General features: G+C 34.2%; 1 protein-coding gene across 1 annotated transcript in view; it reads right to left on the bottom strand.

Annotated features, from left to right (window-relative positions):
- Positions 1-2,957, bottom strand: part of LOC126978721 (uncharacterized) — a 95,941-nt gene extending 92,984 nt beyond the window's left edge. The window contains exon 1 of the mRNA XM_050827745.1: positions 2,730-2,957. Coding sequence (XP_050683702.1) covers positions 2,730-2,902 — 173 coding nt within the window. The 5' untranslated portion in view covers positions 2,903-2,957. The remainder of the gene's footprint in view (positions 1-2,729) is intronic.
- Between the last annotated feature and the right edge of the window lie 14,410 nt (positions 2,958-17,367).

The raw sequence follows: 17,367 nt of genomic DNA, 5'->3' as shown, positions 1-17,367 counted from the left end.
ATATTCATATTAAACACTCTACCCCCACCTCCCCCACTCCAGTACATGTAGTATGGGATTAGTAGAAAAGTTTTAGTTTCCTTATTTTAAAAGGTTATTTTAGTTTAGAACTGATATTAGAGGAAACTGTTTTTTAACCATACAAAGTAATAAAGCCATATTTTAAATAAATAATAATAATAATTTCTTAGTAAGTACAAGATTTTGTATTCGAAGTGGTGTCCTTGTTGTGCGACCCTTCTAATTAACATTACTTTTTATGAAACGACCAGGATGTTCAGCTGATTGATATTGATACCATGCCCATTACAATGCAGTGCCGCTCAGAATTCTTGATAAACCCAATAATACTGAGCGAAACTACAATTGCGCTCGTCGCCTTGAGACATAAGATGTTAAGTCTCAATTGCCCAGTAATTTCACTAGCTACGACGCCCTTCAGACCAAAACAGTAGTATTACTGCTTCACGGCAGAAATAGGCCCTGGTACCCATAAACTAGCCTATCTCATACTAAATATACGGAAGTGTTGATTGATTGGATACTAATCCATTCATTTTTAAAAGTTATTGATGTCATTTTAGTGATTTGGTAACGTACCTTCGATATCCGTTAAAAGTTTTTCGATACCTGTGTAGTCTATACCACTCCCAAATAATGTGGCGAGCTATATAGCTGTATGGGTAACAAAATTTTCAAATTCGATGCTTATAGATCAGAGATTACTTCCCCCCCATAATCTCACAAACGCACAAAGTTTAACATTTTATAATATTACTAGTGGACCCGACAGACGTTGTCCTGTACACACGTCTTAAATTTGAAAAATCAGTCCAGCCGTTAGGAGGAGTTCACTAACATACACATGAGCAGGATAATTATATTATATGGATGGAATTGAGAATCTAAACAAATCTCAAATTCTCTGGAACACACAAAAAAATCCTCAAAATCAGTTACAACAGACGCACAAAATTAATTTATATATTAAGATTAGTATAGATGAATAAATAATTGAAATATTTGATTGCTTTCCGCCATTCACTACTGACATTGTTTATATTCATACTATCAAGTTGAAATATTGTAATGAACAGACATAATATTGAACATCTTACCCGTGTATACATTGAGTGATTCACAAAATAAATTCAAAGGCCAAAGGAGCGAATTGGAAAACTTAAGTGAAGTCAAATTTTTGTTATTTAGATAGGCTTAATGTATTGTCTGACCCAGAAAAGCTTTTATATTGAATAGGCAAAAAAATCTATATTAAATGCTTAGTTGGATTGACGATCTAGAATCTTTAACATTGGAAAATTTTACATAGTGTGCATCAGGGCAATGAACCACAATTCACAAATCATACAACTCTTGAGCTTCGAAAACGTTTGGAATCAGTTTTAAAGTGTCAAACAATCACCGCTACATTGACACTCGTAACTTTAATAATCGACTACATAAAGTTATAATAATAATTTTATGAAAGAATTTTTCATTTGAACATTGGACACTATTTTTGTGAGAATGTTTTGAATGAGACTGAGTTTTCACGCTCAGCTACGTAACACTGGTTCGGGTAAAGTCGCTAGTCTACTAATGCAGGCTAGCGCAGTGAACATGGTTCGGTGGAATTAGAACCCGTACCACTGTGATCACCTACCTATACTCTCTTGCAACTACCTTGATGTCGGAATTTTTTGACGGAATCCAACTCCAAATTTAGAGCATGCATATAGCGGCAAACAAAAAAGCAATGTCCATTAAAAAGTTAGCGCAGTTACATTGTGAACTTTGTAGTTTTTGTTTTTTTTTTTAATAATGCTGCTTTAGTGCCTAAAAAATAAAAAATAAATAGTGTCTACAAAAAGAAATTTCCCGGTTGAATAACGTAAATTTTATTCCAATATCCAGTATGGAGCCAGCTTGAAATAATAAATTAAAATAGTGTCACAATCAGAAATTTTTTCTTCATGATTAAATACTGTAGGATTTTTAAATTAAAAATCCTGCTTTAGTGTAAACGTAACTTCAAACAAAAATTTAGAAATTTTATGAAGTTAGTATATATAGTATTTTTATATTATGTGGATAATATTTTTTAAACTTAATAATATATAAAAAGTGAAGCAGGATTTTTATATTTACAGTTTTTTCATATTGAAAATGTATGATAAAATGTCGGAATCTCTATTTGTTTTTCTTACGTCGAGCTAGCTCCATATTGGATTATTATTTTGGAATAAATTTTAGTCTTTGAACTCTTTAAAAAAAAAATATTTCTAATCATTTTTAAACAAACAAAAAGTACAAAATTCATCATAATATTACTGCCCTAGATGGCTCAGTACCGCGCGCTCATCTTTAAGAAAAGAAATGCACTTTTATCATACCATATGAATCCTTTTAAGTAATTATTGCTTGATAAATCAAGGATTTCCTTTTCCTCATATCTGAATTCAAATCAAAAGTATAACACTATCAGTTAACTAAGAGTTATTTTTCTCACACTGCGTAAAATACAGATAATAATAATTATTGGTATATATATGTCTGAGTTACACGCGTTAGAGACTATTTTATAACAAGTGAAGTGCAATTATTTTTATGCATTCTCACCGACAAACAATAATCAACCGATAACAGATTAATGCTACAAACTCTAACCTAAAACAACATTGCCGCGCACAAGTATGACGAATAACAAATAAATTAATAAAATTACTTACCGCTTTGGGATAAAATATTCAGAAATTTGCAGGGGAGGCTGTGGCATCTGCATTGCTGGCGTTGCCTGCTGGTAGCTGCTGCTGCTAGCTCCAGGAGCAAGGTTGCCTGAATACTTGGAATTGTGGCCGAATCTCTCAGCGCGATCGCGTTCATATTCTGATTGCCAGTCCATGCTGCAATTTATTGTACCGCGGATTAATTTTGCATTACGCGTGCATCTTTGGTAGACTCGCGCGCACACTGAACAATGAAGTGAAGTATTCGCACTCAGCTCCACATAGGGTTGGCATACGAAGACGTCCAACATAAACAAAATGGTTAATTTATGATATCTTGATACTCTTGACCTTGAGGGTACCCTATTTAAAATAATGGGTACCAAGCGGAGAGTTCGGAACTCTACGTTGTCTCTACTAACCGTTTCAATTAAATTTCATTTGAATTTGTTGCAAAAACAAAATTAATATTTTTATTGGAACAGTCGCCAATTTGCCGTAATGAAAACTATAGTTTGCAATATATTGAAACACAACGTTAAATGGCGTTCTTTAATCCTCAACAATGCAGTAAAACTACGTCATTTATAGAATAGGTAATTTGGTAATACATTTTATTTCGTTTTAAGTGGCTACATACATCCTGATTGGTCCCATAATAAAAACTGATGATATATTGATATGATTTTTTAAAGAAACTACTCAAATTTCTTAATATATATGTATATATTTATAAAAACAATGTTTTTGTTTTTTTTTTGTCAGTTTTTCAACAACTATCCTTGTATTTGCTTATAGAAAATAGAATTTATAACAGTGTAACTGAATCGTCAGAAACTAGGATAATATACCGAACAAAATTTAAAGAAATGAAGGCCAAAGGTCATCAGGCCTCCTCAATGAAGTTTATTAAAATTCTAGGAACTCCTTAGTTCCTAGAATTTTCTGGTTTTTGAAATGAAAACTTCTTTAGCGACTTTGAGCACTTTTCTTGGGATCGGTATAAAATCTTAAACTCGCGTCAGGTCACGTGACCTGATCGAAAATTCATAAAACAGTTTTTTATCTAAATATATATAAATTACGTGTCACGTTGTTTGCCCGCGATGGGCTCCTAAACTAATGAATGGATTTTAATGGGGATTACTTCATGGAGTGCAGTTTAGTCTAACTTGAGAGATAGGTTTGTTTTTATTTCGATTTGGGACCTATAATTATTTTTATTTCCAATGTTTGTTTTGTATGGACATATTTTCTGTGAGAGAATTTATTGACGTACGGTTTGACAGTTCTGCTGTGATACAATTTCATAATAACAACAAGGAGCATACAATGATATTATAGTATTAAAATAGGTAGATATGTCACTAGCGCGCCGAAAATCAATCGCCTAAATTGAGTCAATTGGTTCCTTTTGTCGTAGTCGCTCTCTCGATACGAAAACGGTACACACGCGTTTGTTGTTGACAGAATTGCTAACAATTTGATATAGGTACAACATTAAAATGCCGTCTTGTGTTATGGGAAGATGCACTAATTACGAAAGTAAAAAAAATCATAGAATTACATACCACAAAGAAATCATAATTACAAGATTTTATTTGATTTTATTATTTATCTAACAAAATAAATATGTTGCCATGACAACGCCGATCGCCGCCAAGCTGATCATAGATTAACGTACAGCAATGACAAAATATTGATGCTGTCTGTTGCGGGATGATCGAGGTAGAATATTTTAGGAAATGACGTAAAAAAGTCATTGTTGCAGTGAATGTAATAACTTTTAATAAACAAGTGCGTATAGTTCAGCTACCTAAGCTGAACTATCAAACTACTAAAACAAGTTTTAGGGTAGGTAGCGGATGTAGACAGTGAGTGCTATTTTTTTACGTAGGAGTTTTTTCAGTATATCCCATGCTAACTGCAGAAGAATCAATGGATCATTTTCTTCTTCTCCCATTACCTTATTGCAATAAACCCTCAACAAAAAGACATTCATAAATAATATAAGATACAAAAATAATAATTGTAATCTTAAAACTTTTTGACAGCCTTAGTAATAATGTAAGAATGGGACCCTTACTGGTATCTAACCTTTCGGTTTTGTTTTGGTGTCTGTATGTTTTTTATTATTTTATGTATAAATAATTGATAATATCATCAATGTGGCTATATATTATAATCAATATTAAATATTTTTTTTTATAAAATCAATGACACATTATCTACCTAATTTCAATGCAGTTTTACTCCTTTATAGCTTTTACTACATGAACTCATGAATGAATCGTAATTTGCATGATGATACTTTATAACCCCGGACAACATCCAAGATACTTTTCATCCCGGAAAATTAAAGAGTTCCCGTGGGACAATTAAAAACCTCTACTTCCTTAAATAGCGTATTTCCAAAAAACTTACGCACCTAATTTAACATTTACCATGTTTATACCTTAAATTGCCAGTCAACACTTTAAATATTTTAAAACCCAGAAAATTAAAGATTTCCCGTGGGATATTTGAAAAACTAAAGTAACTTATATTGCTTAGTGCACATGAACTTATGCACATAATTTAATAAAATTTAGCATTTTGATAATTATATTGCCGGTCAATATCTTGGATAACTGTCATCCTGGAAAATTAACCAGTTTCCGTGGGAAATATTAGAAACTATAGTTTCTTATATAGCTTAGTACATAACAACTTATGCACCTAATTTAGTAAAAATTTTCAAGTTGATACCTTATATTGCCGGTAAAACAATGTGTAAGTATTATAAAATTAAAAAATTCCCTAAAAGTGACGGTTTTCCACAGGAAAGTAAAACACTACAAAAATATAGCCCAGCAAAGCGTCATTCATATTAAATCAATTGATTGTGACAAACGTCATTTTCACCAGAGGCAAAGAGTGAGAACGAGAAGTCATTTAGGTCAGACATAATAAATAGGTACATCGATACATACTAAACTTAATCTTACAATCCAGTGAAAATCTCAGCCCAACCTTCTGGCTTTCCAAAGAAGTATCTACACATATTATAAATACAACAGTTTGTATAAATGTATGGATATCTGGATGTATGAAAATCATTGAAAAATTGACGAAAAGAGAAAATACTTTCTTTCGTTTAAAATCATTATCACAATTTTCTAGAGGGATCACCATCGCCCACATTCTCTTGCAATACCAGAGGAATCACAGAGCCTTTATCTCTGGAAACCGCTATTGAAAATTCTGTTACTAATATAAATTAAAATTTTTGTGAGTTTCATATATATCTTCTTATATATAAAATTGTCGTGTTACTCCTCCGGAACGGACATTTTGCTTGTCCAAGCTTAGTTTTTGATTATTTTAATTCGGACCGATTCGGACCGGTATTATAGGATTTGAAGGAATCTAAAAAAAAAATACGGAATTATTTTTTTTCACATGTGTTTTTTTAGGAATAACTTCTAAACTGCTTGACCGATCGATTCCAAATATGAATGATATAGATAAAAAAAATACATCAAAAAACCACGTCGTGAAAATCAGTTCATTCATTCCATAGTTATTGCCATATAAAAATTCAAAAATAGTGTTCTATTAAACTTTTAAAAGACTTTGGAGCTCGAAGAAGCGTTTAGGTATGGAATTACGGGAAGTTGCAGGGATGAACTTTAGGGTCAACCGTTTTCCTAATTTTTTTTATAACCTGATGGTCTCATTAACAATGCTCTAAATAATTAAAATAAGGAGGACAAAAAAGCACCTAAACGGAATGTAGTCGTCTTTGACAAAATATTCTAAAGCCAAACAAAAAATAATTGAAGAATGATCATCATCAGTCAAGAAATAAATAATGACATTGACTGCAGTCATACGTCAGAAATGGATTTTCATTCTCTCCCACAAATTGGAATGAGATATTATGAATAATTTTATCTATATTACAAAGTAAATATAAAAGATAATTTAAGCCTAGCTTTGCTTATTTGAAAGGCCACGAAATTATTATTTAATTTTATTTAGTTTATACTTGAATAATTGTTAAACCTCTAGGTTTAACAATTATGCAAGCTTTGTGAAGCTGAAGTAATAAAGTGGGGTGAGCTATAGTGCACGGTGCTCCAGGACAGTATGGTATGGGTACCGTCCAACTAACGCGCACAAAAGACCGGCAACGCTCGCGATTCCTTGTAGCATTGTCAGAGTACAAGCGGCGGTAATCCCTAACCAATTACCATCAAATAACCCGTACGTTCAATGTGGAAAAAGGAGTGATTTTTAAGAAGATGAGCGTGGTTTGATCGTCTACATATAACAACATTTTCTTACATAGGACGGATGAATGAAGATTAACAGCAAAAAATTATAGAACTTATATGGAGGGCTTGTACTAAAGAATTGGAGTCGAGTGAAAGAGTATAAGTAAGTGAGTCAAATGGAGGACTGTGAGCTATGTAATATGTATATATGAATACACGTATAAGATTTAAAATATAAGTAGGTACCTATTTAGTATAATAATTACAACAAAAATGCCTTGTTTATATATAAATTATTTTTATTAACATTAACACCAGTATAATATAATTTATTTATTTATTTATATATTTAGAAACAAACAGTCACATACATATTCAGGTTTACAAAGAAATGTTAGTACTGAATTAGACCTACAGTTTCCTTAAAATTTATATTTTATGACAATTAAGACTAAAGTACAGCAGAGAAAAATAAGTTATACAAAATAAAAATAAAAAGAGGCACTAGTAAAAAAAATGTTAATAATAAACTAAGATTTACTAAATTACTTACTTACTTATTTACTAAATTATAAAAAAAAAATGTTGTGGTTAAACAGTTATAATCGTTCAAATCTCACTTTTTCTTAGCACAGTTAGTATATTCTTTTTAAAATTGGACAAGGTTTCTTTAAAAATATCTAAGTCAGCAAGTTTTCCATTAAGAAGTCGACAGGTCCGCCTTATATAACTATTTCCAGCTTAGCATGTCCTACTTTTTTTAACTACGAACAAGGGTTTACTTCGACAAGTACGTATATTTCTTTTGGGGACTTGAAAACTAAGGGCCTGTAGTAATAAAGGAGCATCAATGTGGTTATTTACGATTTTATAAAGTAGCATTGCATCAAAAGAGTTTCGGCGATCACTTAATTTGACAACATTGTGAATATAACATGATTCAGCGTAGCTGGAGTACCTAGAATTACTATTATAATCGAGTGACTTTACAAATTTTTTTTGGAGTCTTTCGATTCGGTTGGTATGGATAGTATGGAAAGGATTCCAAACACTACAGGCATACTCGACGTGACTCCGAACGAAACTATTATATAAGATTTTATACGTGGAAGGCCTTTTAAATGGCTTTCCAACTCGTAAAATAAAACCTAACTGTTTATGTGCTTTGCTTAACATTTTATCTATGTGAGGCAAAAAACTTAGCTTTGAATCCATGATAACTCCTAAATCACGAATTTGAGTAACTCTAGTCAATTTTTTATTACACAATTTGTAATTGAATATAACTGGTAATCGCTTTCTACTAAAAGTGATGACAAAACACTTATCGGAGTTCAAAAAAAGATGGTTGCTATAACAAAAAGATTCAAAGCTACTCAAATCTACTTGAAGAGAATTACAGTCTTCTAAATTTCTGATAACTCTAAAGATTTTTGTGTCGTCAGCATATAAAAGTAAGTTAGAATTTTTTATATAGTCACTAATATCGTTAATATATAATATAAATAGTAATGGTCCCAAATGGGACCCTTGTGGAACTCCAGAAGGAATAGATTTGTAACGCGACGTATAACCACCTAAGACAACAGCTTGATAACGATTCTCTATATAGGATTGTATCCAACGAAAAAGATCGCCGTGTATACCAAGTCGATAAAGCTTATGTAATAAGGTCTTATGGCATATTTTGTCAAAAGCTTTAGCAAAATCAGTGTACACAGCGTCTACCTGTGCGTTATCATCCAAAGCATCGAGAATGAGTTCACTAAAACTAATTAAATTTGTGTCAACACTTCGACCTTTATAGAAACCATGTTGATGTGGAGTTATATGACGCCTTACAGCCCATGATAGTTGGTCTGTAACAATTTTTTCTAGTATTTTTCCAAATTGGCATAATTTTGATATAGGCCGATACTTGTCAATAAATTGGCTAATATCTCCTTTTGGTATCGGAGTGACCAGTGCCATTTTCCAAATGGCAGGGACACGGCCTTCCCTAAATGATTTCATAAATAAAATGGTAATTGGTAACGCTAAGTTTGTAGCACAGTTTCTTATCAATACTGGATGAATACCATCCGGGCCAGCACCCTTGGCTACATTTACAGATTTAAGATATTTGTAGACAATTTCTTTGGATATATGAATAGAATTTATATTAAAAATTGTATTGTTAGCCAAAGGAATTTCAGACAAGTTAAATGAATTTATGATTGAGTTTTCGAAGACCGAATAAAAATGTTCGTTAAAGAAGTCGCATATTTGCTCACCATTTGAACTCGATCTGCCTTTATAGTACATAAGGTGGGGTAAAGCAGTTTTTGATATTGTTGATTTAATATAGGACCAAAAGCACTTAGGTTGTTTGTGAATTTTTTCTTCAATATTATTAATGTAAGAATCATAACACTTTTTTTCTAGTTGTATTGCTCTTTTACGCAGTGACTTAAAGCATTCAAAATCTAATGGATTTTTATACGTTTTCCACAGTTTATGATACTTTTGCTTAGTATTTAGCAATCGTCTGAGAGGTTTAGTATACCACGGAGGCTCATGGTGCGATGAACGTAGTGGACGTTGTGGAACAAATTTATTTATTAAATTGTTTAAAATTTTATAAAATTCAAGAATACACTCTTCTAAACTCAGAGGACTAAAAATATTACACCAATCTATAGCACAAAGCTCATTATTTATTTCCTGGTAGTTTGCATTATAAAAACAGTATACCTTACAAGGGGCTGGTTTCAGTGTGTGCATGTATGTCAGCCATAACTCGAATTGAAGAGCTTTGTGGTGAGGGTCTTCACTTGTTAAGGGAAAATCACTGGATGATACTATGCAACGTTCACTGCACAGGATTAAATCTAGTATACGTTTATTAGCATTAAAAATATTGTTACACTGATACATACCGGAGAAAGACATAAATTCGCGCAATATTTGAACTAAATAGCTGTTGTTAGCATTAGTTGGTAGGAATATATTATGACAGTCAGATACAGGCCACTGCGCTTCTGAAATATTAAAATCTCCAGTAATTAAAAATTTATCATTCGGATTGTTTACAGCGAACTGTCCACAAATATCAAAAAAGTTCGTTAAAGTGTCCTTATGTAAGGGACCATGCGGAATATAAATGCAACATATATTTAAATATTTTTGAATGTTCTCTCTATCTCTTGATAACGGCACAGAAACCCAAACACATTCTGACGAGGCTCGAGAGGAGCAAGGCCAGACTCGCTGCATAGGCAAGTATTTACGGCGCACAGCTACAATAACTCCGCCTCCCCGTTCAAAGCCACTCTCTTCTACCGATCTATCGCAGCGAAAAACAATATAATCATTATTGAAAAATTCACCATCATAGTAACTTGAGGTCAACCAGCTCTCTGATAAACAAATAATGTCATAGTCTGACTGTGATACTTGGGAATGAAAATTATGCGACTTTGTGCGGAGACCGCGTACATTCTGATAATAACAGCTAAATGTTGTGTCCGTCATGACTTATGCATATATACCTACATATACATTTTATAAATTCAAAAGCAACCGGCATGGTTTGGTAAGTTAATTTTAATTCATAAGGTAAGACACATATGGTTGAATGTGCAATAATATATTTGCTAAGATAATAAAAATAGACAAAATTCAATCTTACATGCACATACTTACGAAATTTTATTCGACTTAGCGGTGCATTGCTCGACCTGATTACCTGCCGAGAACAATAGGCGCCCAATAACTCGTTAGTTAATGACTTGTTTTTTCTAAAGGCGAATTCTTTGCAATAAGGTGGAATTTTTTTAGGTATCAATTGATTATTGTCTGTAATATAGAAAGAAAGTAAGAAACGACTATAGAATATAAAAATACATGCACGTGTTTCTTTGTTACGGTGACATTGAGTTCTTAATATTTTAATATAGTTAATGGATTTATAATTTAGAAATGAGATTTGAAGGATTAGAACATCGATAAAAGTGAATAACTTGATTTTAATTGACAAAATTGAAAAGGGCAATATAAAACATGAAAGTCAATTGATTCTACTAAAGTCGAAATTGTTATTAATAATCATCACTTTAGACGAGTCAGTTTTTCGTGCTAGTATTTTGCAGTCTCGCACCCAGAGATGAGCAATCTTTCTGTCGGCCTTGAGTTGTCGTGCCCGCTTCAATAGCAGCTTATTTGCCGGGGTAAGGTGATCGGTCAAGAACAGGTTTAGGGCTGGACCTGTGAGACCTATGTTAGCTGTTGTAAGACCCCTACGCACTCGCACTGCTGATAAGAGTTCATCTTTATATATTCGGCGGGTAAACTTAACTATGATAGCGGGAGGTCGTGGGCTTAAAGTAGCTTCAATGTTTTTATCAATGCCACCGGTGTTCGAGTCGCTTTCAATGTACCGACGTACGCGATGTATGCTGTCTATTATTGTCGGTTCAAAGTTCAAACCCACAGCATTGTGAATATCACAGACGATGTTGGTTAAGTTTTCTCCTTTCTTAAAAGGTATGCCGGATATCTCTAGATTGTTCATTCTGCTGTATTGGTCACTTGCTTCAATTATGTTTTTTAAAGTTGAAATAGAGAGCTTCGCCACCTCGAGGTCAGATTGCACTTTGGTTATTGTCTTTGATTTATTTTCGACTTGAACTAACCTGTCCTCTAAAGCCGAGAACCTCGTTTCTAATTCATCCCAACGGGTATTGAGATTTGAAATACCCGTTGAGCATACTTGTAACTCATTTTTTAAGCTGCTTAGGTCGGATTGCACTGCACCAAAATCGATTCGAAGGGATTTTATTTCTTGTAGCACCTTTGCGATGCCCTGTTGGCTAGTAGTCTCATCGGAAGTAGTTCCGGAGCGTGAGGCATTACGACATCGGGCACACCGCCACACTGCTTTCTTTTCAGTGCCCATGCGCCGATAGGTACCCTCTGTGACTCCAGAGCATCCAAAATGTAGGGAACCATGACAGGCACTACACACAACGGCATCTGTTACCGCCTCATTACACTCGATACATTTCATATTTATAATTTATTTTAAGCTACTGCACACAAAGTAAATATGAGCCTTAAGGTCATAAACTTTGGGTTCAATATTCTTCGAAGCACGAGATGTTAACGCGATTAGGTAAATTGAAAAGTACCGACGTACTGTACACTACCGGCCGCGAGGAATACGACAAGCGAACTGATAATAAGCGAAATGATAATATAAAGTATAAAGATAAATTTTCTCAAAAAGTTAAAAATGTTCTTTTCAACAGTTGTTGAGATAATTGGAAACGGCAGCGAATCTAATGGACCCTCGTGTTGCGGATGTCCATTAGCGGTTGCCTTACCACTTCCCACCACTTCGTTATTTTTGAAGGGTAGAGGCTTGCCCTTTTGCCCTTTTTTATCTAAATAAAAAAAATAACGGGTTGCACTCCGAGTGACGGCAGAAGTGCAAAAAATGGAGCGTTGTGCATTTTGGACTACTTGTGACACAAAATAACAAATCTCATCTCATAAGAAAACGGGTTGCACTCCGGGAGTGCCGGATGAAGTGAAAATGTTTTCGCAATATTTTGTAATGGTTAGAGTATAATTTCGCACGAATAGCTGTTTTTATAAAATAATAATAATAATAATAAGCCTTTTATTTCATGCAAAAAAGTAAAATACATACATAGTTTACAAAAGAAAAAATAATTAAATGAAAGTTTATGATGTTATTTACACGTATTTGTTTAGGTCTGGATAATAATAATATAAGTTTGCTTGCATGAACCCCTCATAAAGTGATGGTGAAGGCCTCCTCTAAAGAATACCATGTGTCTCTATCTTGAGCTATATGCGACCAGCAGGTACCACCTATTTTTATCAACTCGTCTGCCCATCTCGTGTGGGGTCTGCCTTTGCGACGTTTGCCGATTGGACCCTTCCACGTTGTCACCCTGTTGGTCCGGTCCATCTCTCGTCCTTTAGCCTCACTACGTGTCAGCCCACTTCCATTTAAGTTTTTTAGCGTAAGTTAGAGCATCCGTCGCTTTGGTGATTTCTCTTATTTTTGTGTGACGAATTTTTTGCATCTTTTTAATGTTGAGCATACTTCGTTCTATTCCCCGTTGGCAGGTAGTGATTTTATTTTTTAATTTGGATGTGAATTTCCAAGTTTGACATGCGTAGGTTAGACAAGGTAGAAGGCATGACATCATTACTTTTGTTTTGATATTTGTTGGCATGTTACTTTTGGATATCTCTTTTAAGGACCAGTACTTGTTCCAAGTGTTTTTTACTCTTCGTTCTACTTCCAGTTCATTTTGTTCTCTGTTGAAGCCAATTTGCTTTCCCAGGTATACGAGTATGTATTTCTCTGTCTATTTTTGTCCACTGATATTCTTCTCTGTATACTATTTGTCATGACCATTGTTTTTGAAAGATTCATTTCTAGTCCTACCTGCTTACTAGCTGTGTTTAGTGAATCGATCATGTTTTGTAACTGTGTGCTAGATTCTGACAGCAGAACTAAGTCATCTGCGACGCGTAGGTGGGATAAATACTTGCCATTGATGTTTAATCCTGTCTTTTTCCAGTTCAATCTTTTTATTATTGGCTCTAGGATTGATATAAATAATTTTGGAGACAGCGGGACGCCTTGTTTCACGCCTCTTCCGATGAAGAACGTAGGACCAGTGGATTCCAGTTTTATTTTTGCTGTGCTACCTTTGTTAATATTTCTGATTATATCTATATACTCTTGTTCAACTTTTTGAGCTTGCATGCGGCGGTCCATATACTTGAATGTGACACGGTATCAAAAGCTTTTTTATAGTCAATATATGCGATGTAGAGCGTTCTTTGCTTCTCTTGGTATTTTTCTATTATTTGTTCTAGAGTATGTATATGATCGATTGTTGAAAAGCTCTTGTGAAAGCCTGTTTGTTCTTTTGGTTGGTTTGCTTCTATTGTGACACTTATTCTTTTGTTGATTATGGAGGAAAATAATTTGTACATACATGAGAGTTAGCTGATAGGTCTGTAGTTTGTGATGTCTTTTGAGTCGCCTTTTTTATAAATTAAAATTATTTCCGACTCTACCCATTGCGATGGTATTTCAGCAGTTTTTAATATAAGGTTAAATAAGTGTGTTAATGGGGGAGTCAGTCGTTACTGACTGTTGCTTGTAGTTGTGTAGCTTGGCCGTTGCCAAGCAGCCTTTATAGCTTCATTTGTAATGCCGTATGGTCCTGAGCTTTTATCTAGCTTTAGCCTTTTTATTTCTTGTGTAACTTCATTTTCCGTAATTGGTGTTATGTTTCCGCTTTTGTTTGTAGAGTTAATGTCATTTGCGTTGCTTTGACTGGTAGTTTCCTTGTGCTTTATATAGTGTTTTATAGAAATGTGTTGCTACATCTATGATTTCTTTTCGGTTATTTACGGTTTTGTCCTTACAGTTTAAGCTATCTATCCAATATTTATTTGTTCTTAGTTCTTTAAGGACTTTTTTTGAGCTTCCTGCTCTTTGTAGATGTTTTTCGATAGTCTTTGATCGGTAGCTTTTGTAATCGTGTTTAATGTATTTACTTATTAATTAGTATAGAGCTGATACTTCATTTTTAGTGGCTCAGTTTTTTTCTTAGCATGTTGTAACTCTTGTCTTCTCTTGATAAGTTCCAGTGTACGTTCTATTAGAACTTTATGGTTACCTTTTGATATTTCGTTGGAGGTTCGAGCGTCCTGTAAGCTCTGTGTTATAGCCTTGGTTAATGTGTTATAGAAAGCCTGTATTTATCAGTATAAAATTACTAGCATTTATGTGGTTTAATACAATATCATTTATTGCGCTATCGTACACAAAAATGACAATTTATATTACGTATAAAATTTAACAGTACTGAACTATTTTACATTAAAAGTTAATCTCTCAGAAAAATCAGCTTTCATCCATAATTTTAACGACTGTCTTACGAATTTTCGATCAGACCACAATATGTTCTGACGCGAGTTTAATATTTTATACCCATCCCAAGAAAAGTGCTCAACGCCGCGCCGCTAACGATGTTTTCACTTCAAAATACGTATGCATGAATGGCCTGATTAATTGTAATCCAAATGTTTGCTGCTACGAAATAGCAGGTATGAATTCTCTATGAAATGCCTTTTGGTAGGCTTAAATTTTCCGAACATAACGTTTTACACCATCGGAAAGTAGAGATTTCTAACGAACAGAAAGCACACCAACTTTTTGAAAAAAGCTGATATTTTGACGGGTGAGTTTCCGATTGAAAATCTTTTTCGATATTTGAGTCAAAATAAGATGAAAAAATAAATATTTCAATTCAAATAAATTACAGTGTATTTGGGACATAAAAGGGTAACTTTTCACCAAATTTCGTGATTTTTTTTTTGTAAAAGATAAAAATACAAACTTTGGTATTTTGAATTTTTCACATAAAATGTGGGGTTATGTGAAATAATTGGACTTGCAGTTTTGCCTTTTTCTTCCTTTTCGAATAGATTTCATCCTTCTATTTTTTTTTTACTTCTTATCATTTTCAAGAGCTTCAGCACTGGTCTACATAGTCTATGAGTCAGTAAATAATCTACAACCGCTTTGACGTGACTGAGTGACGTCAAATTAAATAAAGATACTTCATATATTAGTTTAATTGGTATTCATAATAATTCTCATCACCGCTTTCAAAATGTAGCCAAGAAAATTTTATTTACACTGATAAGTGACCTTGTATGGCATTTGATTAAAGAAATAAAGTCGAAGCAAGATATTTTAAAATACGAGTATACTATCTATATAAGTAGCGCGAAGAATTAGTAGTAATTGGAACGCGGGATAAATAGAAATTTAAATATTTTTATTCAAAATAAGGCTTAAAATCACTTATTGAACGTCAAAAATTACCACCGAAAAAGTATGCCTCCGACCTTCCGCCTTCTTTTTTTATAAAATATTTTTACAATATTATATCATACAATAAATTTTATTATTAAATAGCCTAAAGGTTGTCGCTCTAATGCCAATCTGTGGTATCAGTAAGAAAGTTATTTATGTTATAGCATAGAGCAGTGATGGATACTTAGGTATTTTGTAATAGTAACCACATAAACGTTTTTAACAATTATTTTAATATCGAACCACTTTTTTTGTACATTTTCTGTGATTATGTTGAGAAAGGAATGCTGCGCTGTGGTATGACTAGCGCTAAATATGGCGCTCGATACCACTTAAAGCAGGACATAGAGTCGCTCCCTTTTACTACGACATCTGTGTCATCTAGAGCAGTTTGAATCTTTTATGACTAGCGCTAGATATGGCGCTCGATCCCACTTAAAGCATGACATAGAGTCGCTCCCTTTTACAACGACATCTGTGTCTTCTAGAGCAGTTTGAATCTTTTATGACTAGCGCTAGCTATGGCGCTCGATCCCACTTAAAGCATGACATAGAGTCGCTCCCATTTACTACGACATCTGTGTCATCTAAAGCAGTTTGAAGCTGTTGTGACTAGCGCTAAATATGGCGCTCGATATCACATAAAGCATGACATAGAGTCGCTCCCATTTACAACGACATCTGCGTCTTCTAGAGCAGTTTGAATCTTTTATGACTAGCGCTAGATATGGCGCTCGATCCCACTTACAGCATGACATAGAGTCGCTCCCTTTTACAACGACATCTGCGTCTTCTAGAGCAGTTTGAATCTTTTGACTAGCGCTAGATGTGGCGCTCGATCCCACTTACAGCATGACATAGAGTCGCTCCCTTTTACAACGACATCTGTGTCATCTAGAGCAGTTTGAATCTTTTATGACTAACGCTAGATATGGCGCTCGATCCCACTTACAGCATGACATAGAGTCGCTCCCTTTTACAACGACATCTGCGTCTTCTAGAGCAGTTTGAATCTTTTGACTAGCGCTAGATGTGGCGCTCGATCCCACTTACAGCATGACATAGAGTCGCTCCCATTTACAACGACATCTGCGTCTTCTAGAGCAGTTTGAATCTTTTATGACTAGCGCTAGATATGGCGCTCGATCCCACTTACAGCATGACATAGAGTCGCTCCCTTTTACAACGACATCTGCGTCTTCTAGAGCAGTTTGAATCTTTTGACTAGCGCTAGATGTGGCGCTCGATCCCACTTACAGCATGACATAGAGTCGCTCCCATTTACTACGACATCTGTGTCATCTAAAGCAGTTTGAAGCTGTTGTGACTAGCGCTAAATATGGCGCTCGATATCACTTAAAGCATGACATAGAGTCGCTCCCATTTACAACGACATCTGCGTCTTCTAGAGCAGTTTGAATCTTTTATGACTAGCGCTAAATATGGCGCTCGATCCCACTTACAG

The sequence above is a fragment of the Leptidea sinapis genome, chromosome Z, assembly GCF_905404315.1.
Source record: "Leptidea sinapis chromosome Z, ilLepSina1.1, whole genome shotgun sequence".
NCBI lineage: Eukaryota > Metazoa > Arthropoda > Insecta > Lepidoptera > Pieridae > Leptidea > Leptidea sinapis.
Note: the sequence above shows the minus strand (reverse complement) of the source record. Positions and strands in the feature narration are given on the sequence as shown.